Source organism: Phodopus roborovskii, unplaced genomic scaffold, assembly GCF_943737965.1.
Source record: "Phodopus roborovskii unplaced genomic scaffold, PHOROB, whole genome shotgun sequence".
NCBI lineage: Eukaryota > Metazoa > Chordata > Mammalia > Rodentia > Cricetidae > Phodopus > Phodopus roborovskii.
Window position 1 is genome coordinate 11,974,040 of NW_026126482.1, and position 23,077 is coordinate 11,997,116.

The following is a 23,077-nucleotide window of genomic DNA, read 5'->3' on the forward strand; positions in this document are numbered from 1 at the left end:
AAAAAGCCACAATAATCTTATATAGACACAAGCCTACTTAACAGAATACCGAAATCCATGAAAACAGGGGGAAAAAAAATCACATATAAATCATTCACATTTATTAAACTGTTCTCTTGGCAACTGGTGGTTAGAAAGCCAGGAAGGACAGACATCTGAGCACGACAATGGACAGCTTGAAACCCATGTCAAAACATATTTCCTCTGGACCCCAGAGTGACACTCACCCAGATGTACTAGCCATATGCTGAGTTATAATATGAGTCTAATTATATACTTAAAATACTCTGAAATCAAACAAAATGTACATGTTTACCAAGTCAGCATTAAACTGGGCATAAAACCTACAAAGATGGCATGTTGGGGACCTACTGCCAGGTGGGCCACCTGAACCCACTGAGGGTAGAACAAGATAACAAGAAAAGGAAGTATGTAAAAGCCAAAGTCAGCCAGCAATGGCAGCAACCATCCCTGATGTGTCCTAGACACCTTCTGACAGGTGCAAAGAAAGGATTCATCAAGGTACACTAGAACTATATATAATGTACCAGGTGTTTCCATCCCCTCTCACATCCCACAGTATCCCAATGCTCACAACCCACCCTTACCCCTCATGATCCTACTATGGATACACAGCATGCTGGCTTCTAGAAATGGATACCTCAAAAGCAACAACAGCCAGGCCACTGCCTCTAACCCTTGAAGCAAAACTTCACTGTAGCAGGCTTTCTTGGACTGCTAGCTCTCCAAATCATAACATGAGACTTACTATTAATTAAGAATGGTTGGCCTTAGCTAGCTTTTTTTTTTTTTTAACTTAAATTAACCCATTTCTATTAAACTAAGTGCTGCCCTGAGGCTTGTTTACTTATCTACATACAGTCCATCCTGCTTTCCTGCCTCCTCCATGTCTGTCTGGCCCTCTTTCTCCCCACCTATCCCTTCTTTGCCTAGCTATTGGCCGTTCAGCTTTTTACTAGACCAATCAGGTACCCTAGGCAGGCAAGGAGAGACAGCAACACACCTTTACACAATTAAACAAATGCAGCATAAACAAAAGCAACACACCCTTATATATAAACAGTTATTCTGCAACACACACAAATGTAACAAATCTTAAATATTCTATTTCAAAACACTTCATTGCACACCATGTATCATGTCAGTGTTGACTTTCTCACTGACTTTTCTACTATTTCACTGGGTAAGAAATGTCAAATAAGCATTATGCCAAAATAATTGTCTAATCCTAGATGTAAAGGTAAGAGTTGAAGCCACACAGTGAGACTGAGGCTCTGGAGACGAGCAACATGGCCGCCAAGATGATCTGAGAAAACAGAGGTGACTGGGGAACAGTGCAGTCAAGGGACTAATGAGACAGAGGCTATGCAAGGCGTCCCAAAGCTCCTGAAAATGAAGCTGCAACCAAGACAATCTTCAGCTTGTAAAGAGTTTAAGTTGCTCTTCTGCCATCTTTATCCCAAGCAAAACACTAAAAATCTCAACAGTGCTTCTTAGATTGAGCAGAGATGGCAACTGCTCATAAATCAGAAAGAAAGGGATAAACACAAAGCATGGCACTGAGGCAGTCAGATGCCATCCAGGAAGCCATACAGGAGTTACTAGAGCCCCTGTTAATGTGGACAAGCTGTCCTGTGCCCCTAGGGCAGGGTGGTGGAGAGCCATGACATTCATGCCCAAGAGGCTGAGCCAATCACACAAACAGAGAATGAATTACTGGAAAGAGTGAGCAACAAACACACAGAACCAGATAGGCAGGAGAGGAGCTGAAATCATTTAAAACAAAGAAAGAAACCAGGCATAGATGTACACTTACAGTCCCAGAAGTGGGGAGCAGGGGCAGGAGGACCACATATAAGATCAAAGCCAGCACAGTCTACATGGCAAGTTTGAGGCTACCCATGGTGAGATCTACAAAGCTAGGCTCCTTTAGACTGAACACTCTGCACACTGACTATGGTGCCTGTAGGCAAGAGAACCACAGACTCAGGGCCAGCCTGGGCAACAAGTTCTCAGACACTAATGACCTCACTTAAACTTTATCACTGTTTTCAGTGTTCAAGTGCTGAGAAGGTTAGGTACTCAAGAGTTTTTATTTATCAGCACAGCATATGCCTTTGATCTCAACACTGAGGGTCACAGGCAGGGGGATCAACATGTTCAAGGTCCTGTTGCCAAACATACAAACAAACAAATGAAAAAAGGGAAAGGAAAATTAAGAAAGGTTGACTGGCTCATTTACTAATATAATAGAACATTCTGTAAGGTTAATTTTTTGTTGTTGTTTGAGGAGAGGTTTTTGTTTTTTGTTTTTTGTTTTTTTTTTTTTTTTTTTTTAAATCAACACTTTTAAGCTAGACAGTGGTGATACAGGCCTTGTAATCACAGCACCTGGGAGGCAGAGACAGGCAGATCTCTTGAGTTTGAGGCCAGCCTGGTCTATAGAGAGAATTCCATCCAGGACTGTCACAGCTACACAGAGAAACCATGTCTCAAAACTCCCTGACCCCAAATCTACACATTTATTCTTGTTACTTTTAGTCATGTACCACAAACAAAAAAAAAAAAAAAAAAAAAAAAATCAGAATGGATTTCTGTTTCAGGTAAGGGTGTAGGCTTAGTTTTTGGTTTAGTTTTGTTTCTGAACCACGACATCATGTGGCTCAGACTGGCCTGGAATTTGCTATGTGATGTAGGGTGGCCTTGAATCCCTGGTTTTCCTGACTCCACTGCAGAGTGCTGGAACTACACATACAGGTCAGATGTGCACCACTAAAGCTGCTTCAAATAAACATTCTACAAACTGAGTAAGAGTCCTTCTGTCTCAGAGCCACTCAATCTCCTAAATCTCACTAAGTCCAACACTCTAACATTTCAGCTTCTTGGAGTAAACTAAAGCCTTGATTATGTTATATTCTTAAACAGGTACTTGAAGCTTACTTGCCAAGTTTACCACTCACCCATGAATTGCTGGGTTATACATAGAGCAGTATTGGGCAAGGTGGCTCCCTTTTCAAGAAAGCAAGGCCCTTCTTTGACATAAGGTAAGGCACAGAGCACCAGGAATAGGGAAGAGCAATCACTGTCCTGTTCTAAACAGACATCACACTGCAATGCTTACCTGCATCAGCTCTGGACCGCTGGCCAGGTGTCTTCCCGAATGGGGTCTTCATTCATCTGTATTTATGTGAGCAGCAGAGCTGCTGGACTAGGGTGAAAATCCAGTATTTTCAGGTATGAAGCTTCCCACAGGTCAGTGTTCTTGTTAATCCACCATCCAGGTATCTCTTTTATAAGTTCAACAAAAACATGTGGAATCCCAAACACTCTGTAAAATGAGCATGAAGACAACAAAATGCCAGTGAGCTTCTAAATGACAGAAAATGTAAACAAAATTCTCAGCTAAAAGGTTGTGCTTGTTTGAGACAGGGTCTTACTATATAGCAAGCCCTGGCTGGATTCAAATCCAAAAACCCACATGTCTTTGCCTCAGAAGGTGGAAATTATAGGTGTGTGCCACCACATCCGCTAAAACTAAATCTAAATAAATAAATAAATAAATAGTTACCTATGACTCCAGCCCTCTTCTCTGCTTTTATTTACAAAACTCCTTCAAAAACTATGAAAAATGAATAAACCTGCATTTGTATTAATGCACTCAAGAGCCTCATTTCTTATATGAAATTCAGGTTACTAATGTTCTGAAATGTATGTGTGTCCTTTGAACTAGGAGGTTTCAGCTACCTTAGCAACACTTTCTGTTGCTATTTCAAGTTGAATTTAACAAACCTTTTAGAAAAACTGGAGAGTTGCCAACATGGGGTCTTGCGCCCCCCCCCCCCCCGTAATATATGCATACACACTGCTTACGAGCATGCGGCACAGGAGTGCAGAGGCCCCAGACAACCTGGGTGTCCATCTTCACCCTGCCCTGTTATTCCTCACCTGTGCCTGACCCACCAACTTCCAGGGATTCCCCTGCCCCCTTCTCTCTGCAGGACTGCTGGGATTAGAGATACTCAGCTGTGTCTGGTTTACATGGCAATGAGTTTTTTCACCAGAGTCATTTCCCCATCTCTACAAGGGGATTTGAAGTAAAACAAAATGCAGTAAAGTTCTTAGAAAAAAGTCACATCTACTGCTGACTAGAACTTCACGATTGTAGAATAGGTTGGAATGCTGCAGATCCAATCTTGGCCTATGTTTTCTCTCTTTATAAGCCATGCACTGTCCACCTAAGTGTTTGACCTAACATCCTTATGACTATCAGATAAAAATCCTTCTTGGAATGTATACAAGGTCTTCACACAGCACCAGAAACCTTTAACAGACTCCACTTTGCTGTAGCCTGCTTACCTGATGTTTACACCAAAATGTCTTGATTTATGACTTCATTTTGTTCCCAAACTATAACATTCCATGAAAGCATTTCCACATTGATTTGGAACATGGTGTTCGGAATAGCCTTAATCTCCATTCCTAAGCCAGCCATAAGAATTATGTCATATCCCCCTTTGAGTTGTGCTTACTGTTAATAACAATGCAACATTTCTACATTCTTGAATTACAATCAGTGAACACAGTCTAATTTCATTCCAACTCTTGTTTAAAACCATCAAGAAATGCAGCTGGCTTCCCAAGACACTGAGTGTGTCTACTGAGCCCTGTTCTTGTCTGAATGGAGGCCAGAGTGCTTCAAAAAGTGTCAGGTGAAGAAGAATATTCTGAAAATGAATTGCTCTTTGACTGGAACTCATTTAATTCATTTAAGTTTTCTAAAGACAACAATCATCTTTAAGTTAATATAGAAATAGTTTACTAAATAAAAACTGAAGGAAAAAGTAAACAAATCTAGTCCTTTTTAGGACAGCATACACTATACTGGTCCCCTTTCCTACCACAGTGCTGTAGCAAACAGTCACAAGTGGACTTACAAGACACTGAAAGAGATGAGGGGGCTCAATAGCTCAGTGGTTAAGAACGCTTGCTCTTCCTGGATTAAATTCACATCACTTATAGCTCACAGCCATCTGTAACTCCAGTTGCAGGGGATCTGACTGCCTCCTCTAGTTTCCAGCATGGGGTACAAAACAATACATATATTTTAAAAACAAGATGAGGAATGGTAAACAGAAAATCCTGACAACACAGACAAGGGAAAGGTTCTTACAGGTTACCTGTTATCTCTCCCTACACACAGGCACACACACACAGAGAGAGAGAAGAGGAGGGTAGGGGAGAAGGGACGGAGAGTCTTTACAATGGAAACTGGACCTTTATTTCTGGGAGACCAAACAAAAGATTATCCCTTCAATAATGATCCCAAAGTCCACTATAAGATGTTGAAGCGACTTATGAAAACAGTGTACTGACTGGTCACAAGATGCCAAACACTACTGCATGTGCTTTCTGCAAACTCATGCCTTCCACAACATGCTGCAGACACCACACACCACTACAGCATCACTCTGCCAACTGAAGAGGCCATCAGAGTACAATAACCTTGTCAAGGTCACACAGACTAAATGCAGCACTGCTGGAATAAATGCTTTACTACAAAGAAATAAAGAAGTAAGCAAGCATGGTGGAGCACTCCTGTAACCCCAACATTGCAGGTCCTGGTGCAAGCCTGAACTACATACACAGTGATGATGTGGGTGGGGTAGCACACCAAAAAACAAATAACATGTATTGAATCTTGGAGGTTAAGAAACCGGTATTTCAATTTTCCAACACCATCCATATCTAAGTCCTCAAGAGGCTGAGGCACCAAGACCTCAAGTATTAGGTCAATCTGGGTCCAAATCAACAAGCAGTAAGTAATAGTCATGTGTGAAAAAGGGACATGAAAAAACTTCTGCCAGCTGCTATCACCAACACTATTTATAAGAAATTTGATAATTGCTAACGCAAAATCTTAACACCAGGTGGTCTAATGAGAAAGCATATAGGAGTACTAACAACCAAAATCATCACATCAACTCAAGTTTGAGCAGGCTGTAAGGCCTAGGGCAGCCTTGGAATGGGGCTGGTTCCCAGGATAGCAACTACCAGGATAAGAGACTTAAAACTTTCAACTTTTAACCCAAACCTCCAGAGAGGGAAAAGGGCTGGAGACTGAGTCATTCACCAATGCCCAACAAAATTTCAATAATCATCTCAGAGAATTTCCATGTAGGTGAGTACATATTGGTATCTGAGGGAGTGAAATCTAGCAAACTATTAATCTTAGTAAAACAGCCAGCCTATGGGTTAGAAACAAAGATGACAACCTACAGAACACAGCTTAGCATGAAGAGTGGTTTAGGGGATCTGACACCGAATCTCCATGTACACAGTGTCAGCACTGAGTCAATGTCATCCACAGAGAACTTGGAGGTGTGAAGAAAAAGCACAGAAGCACTCCATGCTGAGCGACAGAGGGAAAACCCTTTTCTTTGCATGGTGGGAGGAATATACATTACCAAAAACATTTACATGACAAGGGGCATCTGGCTAAAAAAATCTGAATACAAGGTCTACCTGACAAGAAGGAAGAGTTTTTTCATCAGTAGTGCTACGATGTCTGCAATCTAAGGCAACTTTCAAAACCTTTGCTAAAGGAAGGTAAAGCTAAACTTAAGCAAATGAAATCTTCATGATCACTCAGATAATAATTTCAACTCTTTCTGTGCAGAAAATTTCACTTTGACAGTTCTGAGTTCCAAGCCAGTCAAGGATACAAAGGCCCTACCTTAAAAACAAAGCCAGCACAGACACTAGTAGGAAAACACATGCTGTTATTTTGCAAAACTTGCAAAAGTCCAATGATAACCCAATGACCTTCTAATAGTGCTGGTGTTAGCTTTGGTCAGAAGTTGCTTTTTGTAATGGAGTACATTAGCACAGAGATCTGTAACTGTCAAAGTGCTCAGATTGAAAGAGTACCAAACACTTAACCCTAAATAAGGACATCTTCATCACTCCCTCTGCAGCCGAAAGAATGTACAAGCTAGAAGGGAAGAGTCACAGAACACTTCTAGGCATGACATGGGTGTTTAACTTTCCAATTTAGCAGCTGTTTGCCTCAGACCTGCACAAGACTGAGACAACCAGTTATGTCACAGAGGGAGAGGGGCTCATGAGGCTTAAGACATGAGACCTAAGGGATCTGAGTATCTACAGGCAGTTAACGTTAGGAGAAAACAACCTTCAATGACATAGCCACTGGTAAGTTGCCCATGTTCCTATAAATGACCCTTCAACTCCCTTAGGTAACCTAACCCTAAGTAAACCAATGAGTTGTAAAAAAGACATGAAAAGTGGCAAGAGAACTGGTTGAGAAGAGGAAGGGGATAAGCAGAGAGAGAGAAAGAGTCCAATACACATATAAAAATGTCATATGAAGCCCCATTGTGCATAATTAACATATGCTAATAAACTTTAAATATGGGGAAATTCAGTTAAGGGGGCCAGCAAGATGGCACAGTGTGTAAAGAAGAAATTCAGTGGTGGAATGTTGAGCACCCAGCCAAGTTTAGAACCTGCTTCAATGACACGGGGGCTATGTTTTAAAGTATGTAGCTCAGATTTTTTTTGAGACAGGGTATCATGTAGCCCAGGATGCCTTTGTACTTTTGACCCTCCTGCCTCCCCTTCCAATGCTATAAGATCACAGATGTACAGCATACCTGGTTTCTAATAAGAAGGAAGCAAGCCAGGGTGTCATGCATGCTATGTGTGTGCACTTAACTAAGCGAGCTACATCTCCATTCCATTGTCCCTAACAGCATTTTTAAAAAATGGAACTGGCAGAATGGTTCAGTGGGTAAAGACATGCGCTGCACAAACCTGACAATGTGATTTCCATCCCCACAACCAACGTAAAGAAGAAAGGAGAGAGCCAACTCCAAACCTGACCTCTCACCTCCAAGTGCACATATGACATGTGCCCAAACAGAATCTGGAGGGAACACATACAGACATTTACCTGGTCACCGCCATTTTCCAACATACTTGAAATCTCCCACCAGAAAGACATGTACTCTGGAGATGGAGTTCAGAGGTCACCTAAGTTCAGGCGCACCAGTTTAGATGAGAGTCCATCACTTTGGAGAATAGAAAAGTCAAAAGCAAAAGGGGTCAATGGGTCAGTGGTTTTGGATTCTGTAATTCTGAGAATGCAATTCAGAACCTTCTTGGGAATTAAATAACATTTACTAGAAATTCCAAGTGAAAATGTTCTGCCAGATGCTCCCTCAGGCTAAATAAAAGGCTCTGTACATCGACTTCAAAGTTAACATGAATAGCCAAAGAAGGGTTAAAGTACCTCAGTGATGTGCAAAACCCTGGGTTTGATCCCCAACACAAAAAGGAAAAAAAGAAAAAACCTATAAAAATGGATAAAATTGTTCAAGTTGCTGGAAAAAAAGGCTATCATACATTCTTAAGTGGTAATTTAAGTTCTTCAAAGCCCAAAACACCAACTTAAACAAAAATCGGTCTAAAACTAGACACCAAATCAAATTTTAACAATGAAGTTCTTAAGCATGAACAAAAATCATAAGGAAGGGGAACCCAGATAGGAGAAAGTGCTGTACTTGGGTTTTTTTTTTTTTTTTTTTTTTTTTTTTCTTCTTCTCCCTTCTGATTACAACACGGAATTCCATAAGAAGACATGAGATGGTACACCTGACTCTCAAAAGAAACCACAGATTTTACCAACCCTCTCTGCAAATGTAGACCTCAAAACACCTAAGACCCAGGACAATGACAACTACCCACCTGCTGGCTCCAGACAGACAGCTCTGTTCCAGAAGCAGCAGATGCCCAGACACTGACCACAATGCAACTCTGGGCCTGGTCCCTAGCTACCCTGTAGAAGCAAAGTAGTGGCTTATACACCAATGCACATAGATAGTCAGCCTTTGTGTAGCTCCTCAAAAAGTACCTTCTCCTCCATCCTGAAACGTCCAAGCACATGACTGTCTCAGAATCAAGGCAAGTTCTCAGCTAATCAACTAGAACTAGATGATCATGACCAGGAAGGGAGGCTGGGGACATCAGAAAGCCCAACCAAGGGATTAGAGGCTGGAGATTTGAACCCTAGACAGCAGCCAAGCATCTAGGGAAAGCAGATACCAAGTATTCAACCAATCAAGATGACACATGAACCATCAAGAGCCAGGACACACAGGCTCACATGAGCTTTGCTGACTGACAGCTCTGCACGATGTTATATATAGCTGTGCCAGGAGTCACCTGACCTGACTCCACAGGATGATGCTCTCATAGACACACCCTGAAGACTTCTTTGGCTGGTCCTTTGAATATTTTTCTGACATAAAGCTATAATCATAAATGGCTGTACTTTCTCTGTCGCTCCTTTTCAAATTATCAAACCACAATGATGCAAGGAGCACAGAGGTTGAGGTTTATTTCAAGGCTTCCTCAACTTCTGCAGGAGACATTTTCACATGGCCCTGGGTATTAATGTATATAAGTATACAAACCACATTTACTAATAAGTCATAAAGAAATTTCCTTTAGAACAATATATTCTCTGATAGAATAAATTAATAATAATAAATAGAATAATCTATTCTTTGACATACACTAAAATGAACAAATGTGCGTATTAATGAGAACATACTTCATTTTACTCCAAGAATTAAAACTTGGCTGAAATACTTGAGACTGCAGGATGAAGAGCATCTTCACCATTGACCAGGTTTTCTAACTATATTCATCACCACTGAGAACGCAGCATCACAGTACAAAGCATAGGGCATTTCAGAAATTTCTAAAGTTCTGTCCTAACCCTAAACCAACATTTGCTTCATGATTTTTTTTTAAAAAATAAAACCATTCAAACACCAATTTAAAAACTCAAACGATAAACACAATATAATCCAAAGCTACACTGATCTGACACTTGCAAGAAATGACAACAGGAAAATTGTGCCTCTGCTTTCAAGAGCAGAAATTTTTGTATATACAGTGAAAGCATTGTAATTCCTAACATGCAATGTCTCTAATCTGTGCAGCACAATTCAAACCCAAGAGCAAAAGCGGTGTTCAGAGCCAAGGCTGTGAGCACTTCAACACACAGCACAGGTAAGTGAGTACTGCCAATGCCTCACACTCATTGCTTCACTCTAAGTAGTTCTGGTCATAACACAGAAACCTTTTGCTGCTACCATGTTTAGTTATATGACCCTGTATGAGAAGAAATCAAACTTCTGGAACAGAAGCTCTTCAAAACTAATGAAGTGTATCTACTAACTACTGAGTTGCTTTCTCGTCTCTTGAGGGGGAAACAAAACAAAATAGGAAACAGTTATAACTTCCCAGATCTGCCCTCTAGCAACCAACCCACTTCCCTATCTTACAAGGTCCTGCATCCTTGAAGATTCCATAGCTCCCCAAACAATGCCAGCTGGGCACAATGTTCAAATGTGTGAGCCTCTGGGGACACTTCATATTCTTACAACCACAGATTCATTATGAACAAAGAAATACAAGCAAGAAAAAATTTATTTATAGGCTTATTTATCTGGGTATAGTGACATATGCCTCAAATTCAAGTACTGGGTGTAAGTGGGTGGAGACAGGATCAGATTTTTAAGGACAACCTAGACTAATATGAGACCTTACCTACACGCGCACACACATCCTAAACACATTACATCATAACTATTGGAAATCAGAGACAAAGCCCACAAAAGCCTGTAGTGAAAAGAGAGCTACAGAGAAGATTCACGGCTAGGGGCACACACTTCTCTCACAGGGAATGCAGACTCAGTTACCAGGTTGGGTGACAACTACTAGTAACTCCTGCTTCAGAGGATCTGAGTCATGTTCTGGTCTCAGAGGGCAACTGTACACACATGGACTCACACAAAGATAAATGCATATATATAATTAAAATAAAAATCTTAAATTAAGAGTCCCTATCCATGGATCAAGAATCAATTGACAGTACAGTCCCAGGACAGTAGAAACTGGAGATACAATTCCAGTGTCTTCTGACCCTGCAGAATAATAATCAGCACAGAATTCTACACACATCAGAAACATTCTTCAAGCAGAGTGTGGTGCCTCAAGCCTGCAACCCCAGTACTAGTGAGGCTGAGGCAGGAGGAGGGAAAGTTTCAGGCTAGCCATGGGCTACATAGCAAGACTCTCAAAAAACCAAGATGACCACATGAATCTAGCATGAAGAACAAGACAGTTCTGCAACTTGCTTTTTCTCTATAAATGGTAAGCTTCTTGCCCAATACATTGAGTTCCTTATCAACCTCACTTAAGTAATTTGGGCAGGGTCCGCTATATTCCAAGATGGCTTTGAACTCCGAATCTTTCTCACTTCCCCTCCCCAGCATGAGAATTATAGATGTGCACCACCAGGCCCACTGTATTCAGTGCTGGGGAGTGAAACCCAGAGCTTCCCACATACTAGCCCAGCACACTATCTTCTGAGCTACACTCCAGTCCCAATTCGTTTGTAACAGAGACAGGAATATAATGGATATATTGACCTTTTATTTTACCTTAGCTCCACCACTGAACAACTGTCAAAAATTCTTCCTTATTGCAAACATGGCCACAAAAAAAGAACATTAAAAATACTTATCTGGATCTGTGCAAAATGCCCAGGACCGAGAACACTGGAAAACAACATAATGCACATCAAACTCTGTAAGGGTATCCTCTAAAGATTCTGCACCAAATTAAGATCCTACCAACAATTTACAGGCTCTAGTTTATGTGAGCATACTTCATGACTTAATATTTTAAATAAAGGCTGTAGAGAAGAAAAGAGCTAGTATTCGAATTCTTGGGGATTGTTATTACAAACTGAACAACTAAGCTGTATCACTAGATGTCTTTTTACTAGTTATTTTGAAAAAGTATCTGAGTTGCACAGGTTGGCTTTGAATATATAGTTCCGCCATTACAGGCCAGCATCACCAAGCCTGGCCTAAAATTGTATTTTCATCTTTTGCTGAATCAATTTCAAGGGACGAGGGAAAAAAAAAAAAAAAAAAAACCCATAGCACCAAACAATACCTGTGTAAACAAATAAGTGGCCTGTAGCTTTCAGTCAGACTAATTCAAAAATAAAGGAAACATAATTACCCTTTACCCTTATTTAACAGTCTTCCAAGTGGGTTTAGGTGTTTAAGTGATGACTATTTTTAAAGTTAAGGCTATTCTGAAAGAGAATACTGGAAATACTGAGTAAGATTTCTGCTCAGAATGCCTTTAATTAAACACCAGTGGCATTTACATGCAGATCATTGTTCTATAAAAGAAGCCATCAAGATGGCTGAGGAGAAAGCAAGCCTGAGTGAGCTGAATCCTTGTAACCCATGGTCAGAGAGCTAACTCACAAAAGCTGCCCTATGACCTCTACACAGAGGCCCCAACTCAGTCCCCTGCACTCTCTCTAATCATAAATAAAATGTTTAAAATATCAACGGTTATCAAAAGGGAACAATGAACTTAAAAACTCAACCTAAGACTAGTTTTAGAGACTGATATTCAAAGGGGAGCATCACCTTGAGAACACAGGCAGGAGGACCAGGGGTTTAAAGTTATTATCCCTGTCAACAAAGTACAGGTTCAAGGCTTGCCTGGCTTACACCAGACCCTGTTTCAATTATCCTCCAAAAAGGAAGATGAAACTGATACTCACTGAGGCTTCCCAGTGGGGAAGAATGTACAACTATACACTAAAGACACCAGAGTCTGAAGATGTCTGTTCATTTGGAGTTTGATTTCTGCATATAGCAGCTGCTCAAAATATTTCAGATTTAACTAATTTCATCATCGATACAGTTAAGAATTTTTAGAAGAAAAATCCAAAGTCAATATTTGCAGAGAACGACAAAGAGAGTTCCCACTAAGGAAAAGAAAACTGCCTTTCAGGGCGGGTATGGCCACCTTGGAACACGGGGAGCCCTGTGACCTGCTGGCTTCCAGCCTGTCTGGGACCTTTTTGCAACACACAAGGAACAATCCTGCTCAGTAAGGCAGAGCAAGGGCAACATCCTTTCTCCCCTAAGTAACAGTAGCTGTTAGGACAGGGCTGAAGGTGTGCAGGCAGCTCATTAAGTTCAGGAAGAGAGGTGCTTTTACTTAGTTGCTGTTTTCCTCCTCTGGCCTAAAACTATGTTCCAAGTCCCATCTTCAGACAGAGGGGTCCCTCTCCGTACTATCCACCAAAATATGACTTGAAATGCAGTGACAGTGCCTTTCCCACCACAGCTCTGGGCCTTCTCCTGCCACCACTGAGCTTTACTCTTGCACATTAGATGCTGTTTTTAACTACTTTTAGTTTCTCCTAGCCAATAACATTCTCTCCTGGAGAGCTGGTCACAGGACTCTGGAGACGCCCTTCCCTCCCAACAACCAGGAAAGAGGTAAACAACTGACCAGAGTGCCAATTCTTGGTGGTGGAGCTGCAGAAGTGGCCCAAGCTCTTGTAAAGTACACTCTGGTCCCCCAAGGCCCTTTCTTTGGTCTGTTGATGCCTTCTGAGCTGGGGTGAATGCATCTCTACATCTCAGGAACAGCTGTGCAATACCATCAACATTCCATCTGCACTATCACCTCAGACATGGGAACATCTTCCTGGGTTGCAAAGAGTTCTGCTTTTGCAGGCCACACACACACATACACACGCACGCAAGGTCACAGACAACAGGAAATGGCATGAACAGTGTTTGCCAGAGCTACCAACACGCTCTTGCTCTTCCCACTTCCCACTCATCTGCCTTCCTTTCCCAAATTCCTGCCTGTGGGCTTCCAACTCCAACATAAGACACAGAGACCACTGTCTCCCAGAGAGTTTTCTGCTGTCCCCTACACTGTCAACTCAAACCCTCGGAAAAGGTGCTGCTTCTTCTGAATGGCTCCTCACCATGTTTCTGAAATATCCCAGACCAGAGGCAGGCTCAGGGGCAGTGTCAGGCATCTTGGAGGTCTGCAGAGTCAGTCTCCAATACTGAAAATAATAAAAGCTTCAACTGCTTACTTAACTGTCATCTTATGGTGAGTACCTGGACAACAGACTATGACCTTTAAACTCACAACCCTCATTTCCTTTCATTTAACCACAGCTATTGCACTCAACAGCGAACTACCAGAAAAGTGATTACGGGCAAAACTAAAACAACCTCTCCTTTCATGGAGCACAACTTTTTTGAGATAAATTTTATCAATCAAAAACTAATTTTGAAATGAACCAGGAGTATTTACTTCAGAGAGGTCAAGAACTGCAGAAAACTGTGGCTGTAATAGGCAAATTGCAATTCATACACAACAGAGTAAGGCTTGAGCAGGGTACCCAAATGAAGACAAAGAACTTAAAGAAAAAGCATTTCAAAATACCAAGATCCCTGAATTTCTCCTAAGTGAAGAAGGTAGCAGGAAAGGCATTCACCTGGGCTCGCCACGGCTTCAACCACCAGTACAACTGAAAGCAGCATGATGAAATCCTGCCCTATGCTGCCCACAACAGTCATTACCCTCCTGCCCACCTACCCATGCCACACACTACCTACCCACACATTCATCACTAGATAGGTACAGGGGACTCTCTCATCCACTCCTGCAGTGCCCAAGAGCTCATGCTCAAATCTTTCTTACTTAAAAGTACAAATGCAGTGATGTTTTCAGTCTGGAAATGCCAAAGAAGTCACAGGACACTTCCTTTAGCAAAAAAGTAGACGTTCTAGGCTTGGGGGTGTATGGTAAAACTGCCAGGTAAGAGCGAGAATCTTCTGGGACTGGAGGGATGGCTAGTACCTAAGTCAGCACACTCTTGCAGAGAGAGGGCCCAAGTTCAGTCCCAATACCTAGGATAGCTCTCAATTGATTGTAACTTCAGCTTCAGGGGATCTGATGCCCTCTCTGGCCTCACCAGGAACCACATACAAATCATACACATACAATACACTGTCACACACACATTTCTGTGGAAATGTAAATAAAAATAAATCTTAAAAAATAATCTCCAGTAGCTGGGTAATGGTGGAGCACAACTTTAATCCCAGAACTCAAGGCACAGGCAGGCAGATCTCTGAGTTGAAGGCCAGCCTGGTCTACAAATTGAGTTCCAGGGCAGTCAGGGCTAAACAGAAAAACCCTGTCTCGAAAACAAAACAAAAAACGGTGAAATTGTAACAGAAAAACATTCATGCTAACTTTGCTGCTGAATCCCAAACTACCCGAGTTAGTCACAGTGCACAGAAATGTGCAGTGAGTTGAAAGTGAAGTGCTGGATCTGTGGCTGGAAGGAAACAAAAACAGCATTTCCACTTGGTGACAACTCACGGCTCCATAAAGCTCTGAAGCCCTGAATCGTCGCCATCAAGCAACCACCTACAGTATTGAAAAAAGGAAATTAAAATACATGTACTTCTAGTTTCAAAATCCAAACACCCAAAAAGGAACAGAAACATGTATTAACATGTATTACTGGGGCAGGTAGGACTGCTAAAGGGCCAAGGGAAATGACACTGTGACTTCTGAAAATTGTTGAATCCCAAATAACACAAATGTTCAAAGGGATATGTGACACAGACCACCCTCTCAAAAAAAAAAAAAAAAAAAAAAAAAAAAAAAGGAAATTAAAGCAAGTAGCACACAGTGACCAGGCTTTAATCCCAGAACATCAAGAGCTGAGCCAAGAGGGTCACAAGACCCTCTCTTAAAAAGCCATTACCTTAACCCTGAAAGGCTACGAAAGTTTAAGAACTTAATGTAAATAAACTATCAAGCTGGTAGCATAACTGAAATTTTCTTTTTAAGGCAGGTTCTCTCTCTCTCTCTCTCTCTGTGTGTGTGTGTGTGTGTGTGTGTGTAGGTTGGTTTTCCACGTACTGTGAGACCTAGGGATGAACCTCAGGTCATCAAGTTTGCCTGAAGTAGCACTTTTACACTACTGAACCACCTTATCAACAAGCTAATATTTTAAAATAGCTTTATGGTTCAGAATATCAACAATATGTCCTATGTAGTTAAGTTAAAGACATAAAGAATTATCAGTCAAACATAACCTACAGTTTGCTCTACTTACTAATTTTATTTTCAAATGTCTGTGTCTGTGTTGCAGGGTAATGCAATTGCATTGACGTTGCTAAGACTACACATTTCAACATTAGAGGAAAAAAAAGGAAGACTTCAAGGTTAAACCCCATAGTACTAACATTGAACTAAAGGATTCCACACAGCATAAAAATGTATGTATGTCCCAAGTCAGCACAACAAAGGTGGGACAAGAGCAGTAGCTCTAATGACACAACACTCCACAAGGTAAGTATTTGGCAGAAAAGGACAACTTGAACCCAAGTCATCTCATATGTCAGGAAGCAAAACTCAAAACAGAGCTAAGATTATTAACATGGCATGTCAGGTAAAGGCCAATATGGTCAAGTCAGGACAAACTGACGAAACAGGTGACTATGTGATTAAAAAACTGAATACAAAAAAAGGAAGGAACGCAGGCAAACAGATTGATTCACCAGTCTACAATAATCCAGAAATAAGCAAGTAACCACCCCCCAAGACTATGGCATAGTACCACAGTTTCTTTTCTGTTCTGTAATAAAATGCCCTCAACAAAAGCAACCCAAGGGAGAAAGTTTTGTTCTGGGACAGAGTTCAAGGGACCAGATAGATGCAAATGGAGGTAGCAGGAGCTGGAAGTTGCTGGTTGCTTACATGGCACCTAGAACCAGAAACAAAGTATGGATGCATCTTCTGTTCCCTTTCTCCACTTCTGCAGTCCATGATCTGTGAGGGACCCACACCAGCCACAGTGGGTGGGTCTCCCACATCAATTAACTGACTTAAGATAATCTTGCAGCTCAGAAGCCTGTCTCCCAGGTGACTATAGATTCTGTCATGGTGACAATCCACAGGAGCCATCACAAATGGGAAAAGAACATTCCTTCCCCATCACCTGTGTCAGGACCCAAGTCCTGCAATTTCAGTATAGAGAAGATTGACAATACCAACATGAAAACACAAAGCATAGATTTTCTAAGGATGTAGGCACTGACAAAATGCCAAGTGTGGCCTTGAAAATCTGGAAAAACCAAAGTGTGAGTGAGACCAGCTTGGGGGTATAACAGATCCAGACTTCCAAAAAGAAAAGAAAAGCTCAAGGAATATTTTTTAAATACTTACTAGTCCAACACCAAATACAATCCTCAGCACTTAGAAAAATAACCTTTGATTTTCCACTTACTCTGCCAAAATGTGGCTAAGGCCCCCATCAAATGCATCTCTTTTTACTGAGACATGAACATGAGTGAGCCCTGACCTCAGCTGGCTTCACCACTTTTCTAAGAGGTCAACCCACCTTCCATACTGCTCTAGAACAAGTCTAGTCCTGGTCCTGGTCCTAATAAATAAACATCTGGCAATTCGTGGAGGCTTGTCCCTTTAATTCCAACACTTACAAGGCAGAGGCAGGCAGATCTCTGTGCGTTCAAGGCCTGCCTGCTCTACATAGCAGGTCCCAGGTTAGGCAGGACTGCACAGTGAGACCAGTTCTCAAATAATACCAACTACATTCTACTACAAATAAACAACAACCACATTCATGTGAAACACAGTATTCAAAATCTGCCCCAAATTTATTCTCATACAAATCCACCACATGAAACTTCCGGTGATGATACATCTCAGTGTCCACTGGAGTTACCATATGTCAGAATTGTTGCAGGAATATTTGATCACACTAGGAAACTCTGAGAGACTGTGTTAATAAAATAATGTCAGGTGGCAGAGTCAGCAACTAGTTGACAGGAATTAGACATAGAGGATGGAGGAGCCACATATATGGGCAGAGAGATACACATGAAGGAGTAGGGAGAGGCTTAGAGATTGGCTCTTTTTGGTTTGCGATGAGTGGAGAGACGCTTCTCTTATTGGGTTTCCAGCAAAAAGGAAGTTCTGCTCTAGCAGGTTTTCACCCCAACATCTGACTCCCAAGTCTATATTGGTAAAAAGAATGATAGAGACCTAGTTAAAACCTACATTTGGCGGCTGCTGCGGAGCTAGTGTCAGTGGGACAGGAAATCCCACCAGGCCATGGTCTAAGTGGCCAGGTGATGTGTGCTGACTACAGACAGTAGTTAAAATATCAGAAGATACAGCTGCAGCCGCTAAACTGACAGGAAAACAAAGAATGAACTGTGATGAACTTTAGCCTATTCCTGATAAGTACTTACTTATGCCTCCTCAGAATAAAAGGTAACCTGTTATAACTTTTGGCTGGAATTCAAAGCCTGACTAGATGGATAAATTTCTTTCATTGAAGACTATTAACTCCTCCTACCAGTGTCAACTCTACTCTTTCTGTCCCTACCCACTATTTGGACTTTATTTCTTTCCTACTTAAATATTCTTGGTCCTGGCACAGCACGCCTTCCTCTTCTCAGATATTCGTGAGCATGTGAACCCACCACACTAAGCACATGCACTTCAGTGAGATACTCTGTGGGCACCTGGTGCACTGACCACGCCCACTGGTGGTGGGGACAGGTGCAGAGATGACCTGGGGGAACTAGATCTGGGGTCAGGAACCCCTCTCTCACTTCCTGGGCGGAGACAGAGGGCATCTGGAGGCATCCTTGGGACTAAAACTGTCTCTACTGTAAGTTATTTCTCCCTGAATAAATATCTATTCAGCCTATCTGTTTTCCCCAATCCTTATTTTTCCACAATACATGCACCTTCCCAATAAACTATCAGATTGGGGGCTGGAGAGGTAGCTCAGAGATTAAGAGGATGGGCTGCTCTTCCAGAGGACCTGGGTTCAATTCTCAGCACCCACATGGCAGTTCACAACTGTCTGTAACTCCAATCCAGGGGATCTGACACTCTCACAGACATACATGTAGGCAAAACACCAGCATGCACAAAAATAAATATAAATTATTTAAAAAAAACTATTAAGTTGTAAAGACATGCACTTATCATGTACTTAAGTTCTAAAGGACTCATAGAAGGGACTTAATACTATTTTAAAAGATTTATTTCTATCTTATATTGTTCTGCATGTATGTATGTACATATGCATGCATATATGTATATTCACACCATGTGCAAGCAGTGCCCATGGAAGCCAGAGGCGGCACTGGAGTCCCTGGAACTACAAACCTTTCTGAACTGCCGCATGGGTGCTAAGTACCAAACGAGTCCTCTGCAAACAGCAGCAGGCACTATTAACAGCTATGCCATCTCTCCAGCTTCTGACTTAGGACTATATTAACTTAGGCACCGAATAAGGACTTCTGGACTCAATATTAAGACACTCTGAAGCAAGCTGTTTACTTCCTTAAAGACAAGGCACAAATAAAGGTGGCAACGCTGGAAGGGGGAGGTCAGCACTGACTACTTTCCCCGCTGTGGTTTGGAACTACACTGGGATAGGCTTCCTCCCCATCTACAGCTCAGAAACTGAGGGCTGTAAAGTCTCCACCCCAGGTATCTGCCAAGGGCTGAGGAGGTGAGTTCAACCCAGAGGAGAAGATCCTGGCTTCCAGCCACACCACTCCAGAACAATGCTTTTCACAATACCAGACTTCCAAACCAAACAAAGCAGCTAGATAAAACAGCATCTTGCAGCTTCTCATTAGAAAGAAGGAATATTTGTATTTAAATGTTCCTTAGCAAACTGAGATTCTACTATGCAGACATTCATTTCCAACCTCTAAATACTCCCCAACAGGTTTGTGTTGCCTGTGAAACTTTAATCCTTCTGTCTCTTCCATCCCTCAGGGCTGGGATTGCAGGTATGTGACATGCCCAGCTCCCTCCAAGTATTTCTAACATACTAGAAAAATGCTGCAAATAATTAATGAGGCAGTTAGTTAAGGTGCAACTGTGTTAGGGACTCTACAAAAGAAAAGAGTTCTTCCTAGGAGACTAACTCTTATCAAATGGTAAGGGTGAAATTTTGAACCTCTTATCAAATGGTAAGGGTGAAATTTTGAATCACCCACAAAGCAAAGAAGTACACACAAACCACATTAATCCCAACACCACTATTCCCAAGTAATGGAAGGCTCCACTACCTAAGATACAGCACAAGGGCAGAATCAAATCAAAAATAAAGCAAGGCCATGGTCTTCAAGCTCAGTCTTGCACTAACTAGGCTTCAACAGACCAGATTACAAATCAAAATGGAGTCAGTCCTACTGATATTAGCAAAACTGAAACTAAGTTGTTATCTGACCTTCAGAACAGGCCCTTTCAATGCACATAACAATCCAAGTCCCCTCAATTTTAATGCTTGGTAAGCCCTGTCCTGAAGTGATTTGATGTCAGACTCGCTATTTCTCTGTTAACTTCTTGGGTTTTCCACTTTGCAAAGGAAGTAACTTTAAACTCACCAATCCCCTTGGTCTTTTGTTTTCAGCCCTTTTGTGTTCAATAAAAGGAAGGTCCACGCCCACTATGGCAGTATTTTTCAGAGTTGCCAAAATGAAAATGTGAACTGTGATTAAGGAGAAGAGGACAGAGCACCTCATCCCACAGAAAGGCAGACCGGCAGGCACCTCAAGCACAAGGTGTCCCCAAGTGTTACTGGCACTCTGTCCAGTAGTAGGCTTGGAGCTGGTAATTAAAGGCACTATCTAAAAAGTCAGCCAGCCCCCTCTCTACCAACCCAGAAGGGGGCAGGCCAACAACATGAAAGAAATGCCATCATTCCCTAAAACAATGTGCACTGTCTCCAGACAGTTAGATGGGAGGCACTTTGTTGTACTGGGAGGTTGAACCTGGAGTCTAGCTTGTGCAGAGGAATCCACCACTGAGAATTACCTCCAGCCTCCTTCTGACTCTTTGAAACAGGATCTTAATTAAATTACCCAAACTGGCCTTGAATTTCCAACCCCTACTACCTGCCCTTGGGGTTACATGCCTGTTTTTGCTAGGCCTGGTGACAGCATTGAAAGTAATCCAGGGGTGACTAGATGTGTAAAGTGTAAGGAATAGATGTAGACTGCAGAGCAATAACCTCACGCTTTTCTCTTTGCTATCCCAGGAAGTCTTAGAACCCACCTTCCTTGAACACTACATGTGGGATTAACTATCCAAGTTCCAGATATCAGGCAAAGTCTATTTTAAAAAAAATCTTAAGCAGGGCTCAGCCGTTAAGAGCACTCATTGGCTGCTCTTCCAAAGGGCCCAGGTTTGATTCCCAGCACCCAGTTGGTACAACTGTCTAACTCCACTCCCAGGAGATCAGAGCCCTCTCCTGGCCTCCTTGAACAACAGGCATTCAAGCAGTACACAGACAAAGAACTTATACACATGTACTTCAAAGATCCTAAATATAAAACGATGACCTCCTCATGACAGTGCAGCTTGCACGCCAGGTTAAGACAGGATATTGAGTTCAAATCCAGTCTAGAATACAAGAGACTTCATCAAATTAATTTAGACTGAAATCCCTTTTGCTTGACCCATTTCACTGGCATTTTAAGTGGGATTTTAAGCTAACTCCATTTTACTGACTGTAAGAACCACTACAATTCTTATAAACATCAGGCAATATAAACGATTATTAAATCTGATAACGAACATCCTGTCAATCAGTCACCAATTTTTAAAAAATTTCCCAATAACTAATACTGAAGGGGTGGCAGGGAGGGCTAAAGATGAGCTTCCTCTATCTTTCCAAAATTTTACCACCGCAAAAGTGTGCTCAGGGTGTATAAGTAAAAACGTCTAAGATCGGGTTTCATATTCAGCGCCTAACAAAAGCTATGGGGAAGGTAATTACTCTCCATCAATCCTTTCAGGCTGCAGTTTCTTCCAGAAAATTCCAAGGAAAGTTACGGTACGGATCCCATCTTCCGCACTAGTCACACTGAAATCCTTCACACACTTAAACGTACCTTGTATGGCTTTTGGATGCACACGATAAATAAACCTTTACACCAGGAGTAAGACTTCAAACAGAAAAACCCTTACAATACCCGAAACCCAATTCATAGAAGGTAAAAACCCAAATCGAAATAAAAACAATTGCGTAAACAAACTTTGTGATGCGCATGCAACGACGTGGATGACTGAAGCCATTTCTCAACCCGACACCCCCTCCTCCCGGAAAGGCCCAGAACGCACCATCCGTGCAGGAAGCCACCAGGGACCGCGACCCCCAGCGCTGCGCAGTACCCGCACCGCACTCCCATCCCGGCGCATTCCGGGAGGCTAAGCCAAGGTCACCCGGGCCCGCGCCCCAAGCCCCCCGGGCAGGGCGTCACCGGGGTGACCTGCCGCGGGGGTCCCGCCACGCCCCTCCCCCGCCCGGTTACGCAATGCCGCCGCCCCCGCCCCCCGCCCGGCGCGGAACAAAGCGCGCGGGAAGCGGCCGCGGGGCTGGGGCAGGGACCCCGCGAGCGCCATGTTGGCGGGGGCGGCGGGGACCGGGCGGGGGCGACGAACAAAGGAACTCGCGCACGCCCCGGCCCCAGCCCGCCGCGCCCCGGCCCCACCGAGCCCGGCCGGCAGGGGGCGCTGAGGGGCGCCGCCCGCGGACAATGCGCCCGGGGCCCGCGGGCTGCGCTCACCTGGGTCCGCGCGCCGCGAGTCCCCCACCCCCCCACAGCTCTCCCCTCACAGTCCTGCCCCGGGCCCCACGCGCGTCTCACCTGCCGGCCGCCGAGGCCGCCCACGGGGCCGCCGTGGCTCGCTGTGCTCCCCGCCGGCCCAGCCCGAGCCAGACGGCGCCTCCCCACCCCCGCTCCTCGCCGCGGCCGCCGCCCGCCCCCCGGCCGCCACGGCGCACGCGCACTGCGCCCGCCGAACTGCGACGGCCGCGCCGCCTCGGCGCCCGGCGCCGCCGGACTACTGCGCAGGCGCGGGGAGGAGGCGGAGTCTTGGGGCGGGGGCGGGGTCTGGCGCTGCTCACCTGGAGGGTGGGGCGCGCACCCGCGGCCGCCAGGTGCGCGCTGGGAATCCTCGGGCGGTACGCAGGCTCGGGTCCGCTTAGGAGCGCAGCAGGGTCAGGAAGGCGGACGGCGAGCCGCGGGCGGGGCGCCGGCGCTTG

The 23,077-nt window shown here is 43.4% G+C and overlaps 1 protein-coding gene across 2 annotated transcripts in view; it reads right to left on the reverse strand.

Moving 5' to 3' along the window:
* The window catches only part of Spin1 (spindlin 1), a 48,201-nt gene extending 25,363 nt beyond the window's left edge, over nt 1-22,838 (reverse strand). Inside the window, exons 1-2 of one of the 2 annotated variants that reach the window (XM_051194293.1) lie at nt 22,680-22,838; nt 3,143-3,349 (exon numbers count right to left, since the gene is read on the reverse strand). In XM_051194293.1, the coding sequence (XP_051050250.1) occupies nt 3,143-3,194 (52 nt within the window). In that variant the 5' untranslated portion in view covers nt 3,195-3,349; nt 22,680-22,838. Of the gene's footprint in view, nt 1-3,142; nt 3,350-22,152; nt 22,270-22,679 lie in introns of those variants that run through there. The other variant, XM_051194294.1, reaches the window with a different exon arrangement.
* Nucleotides 22,839-23,077: the final 239 nt, after the last annotated feature.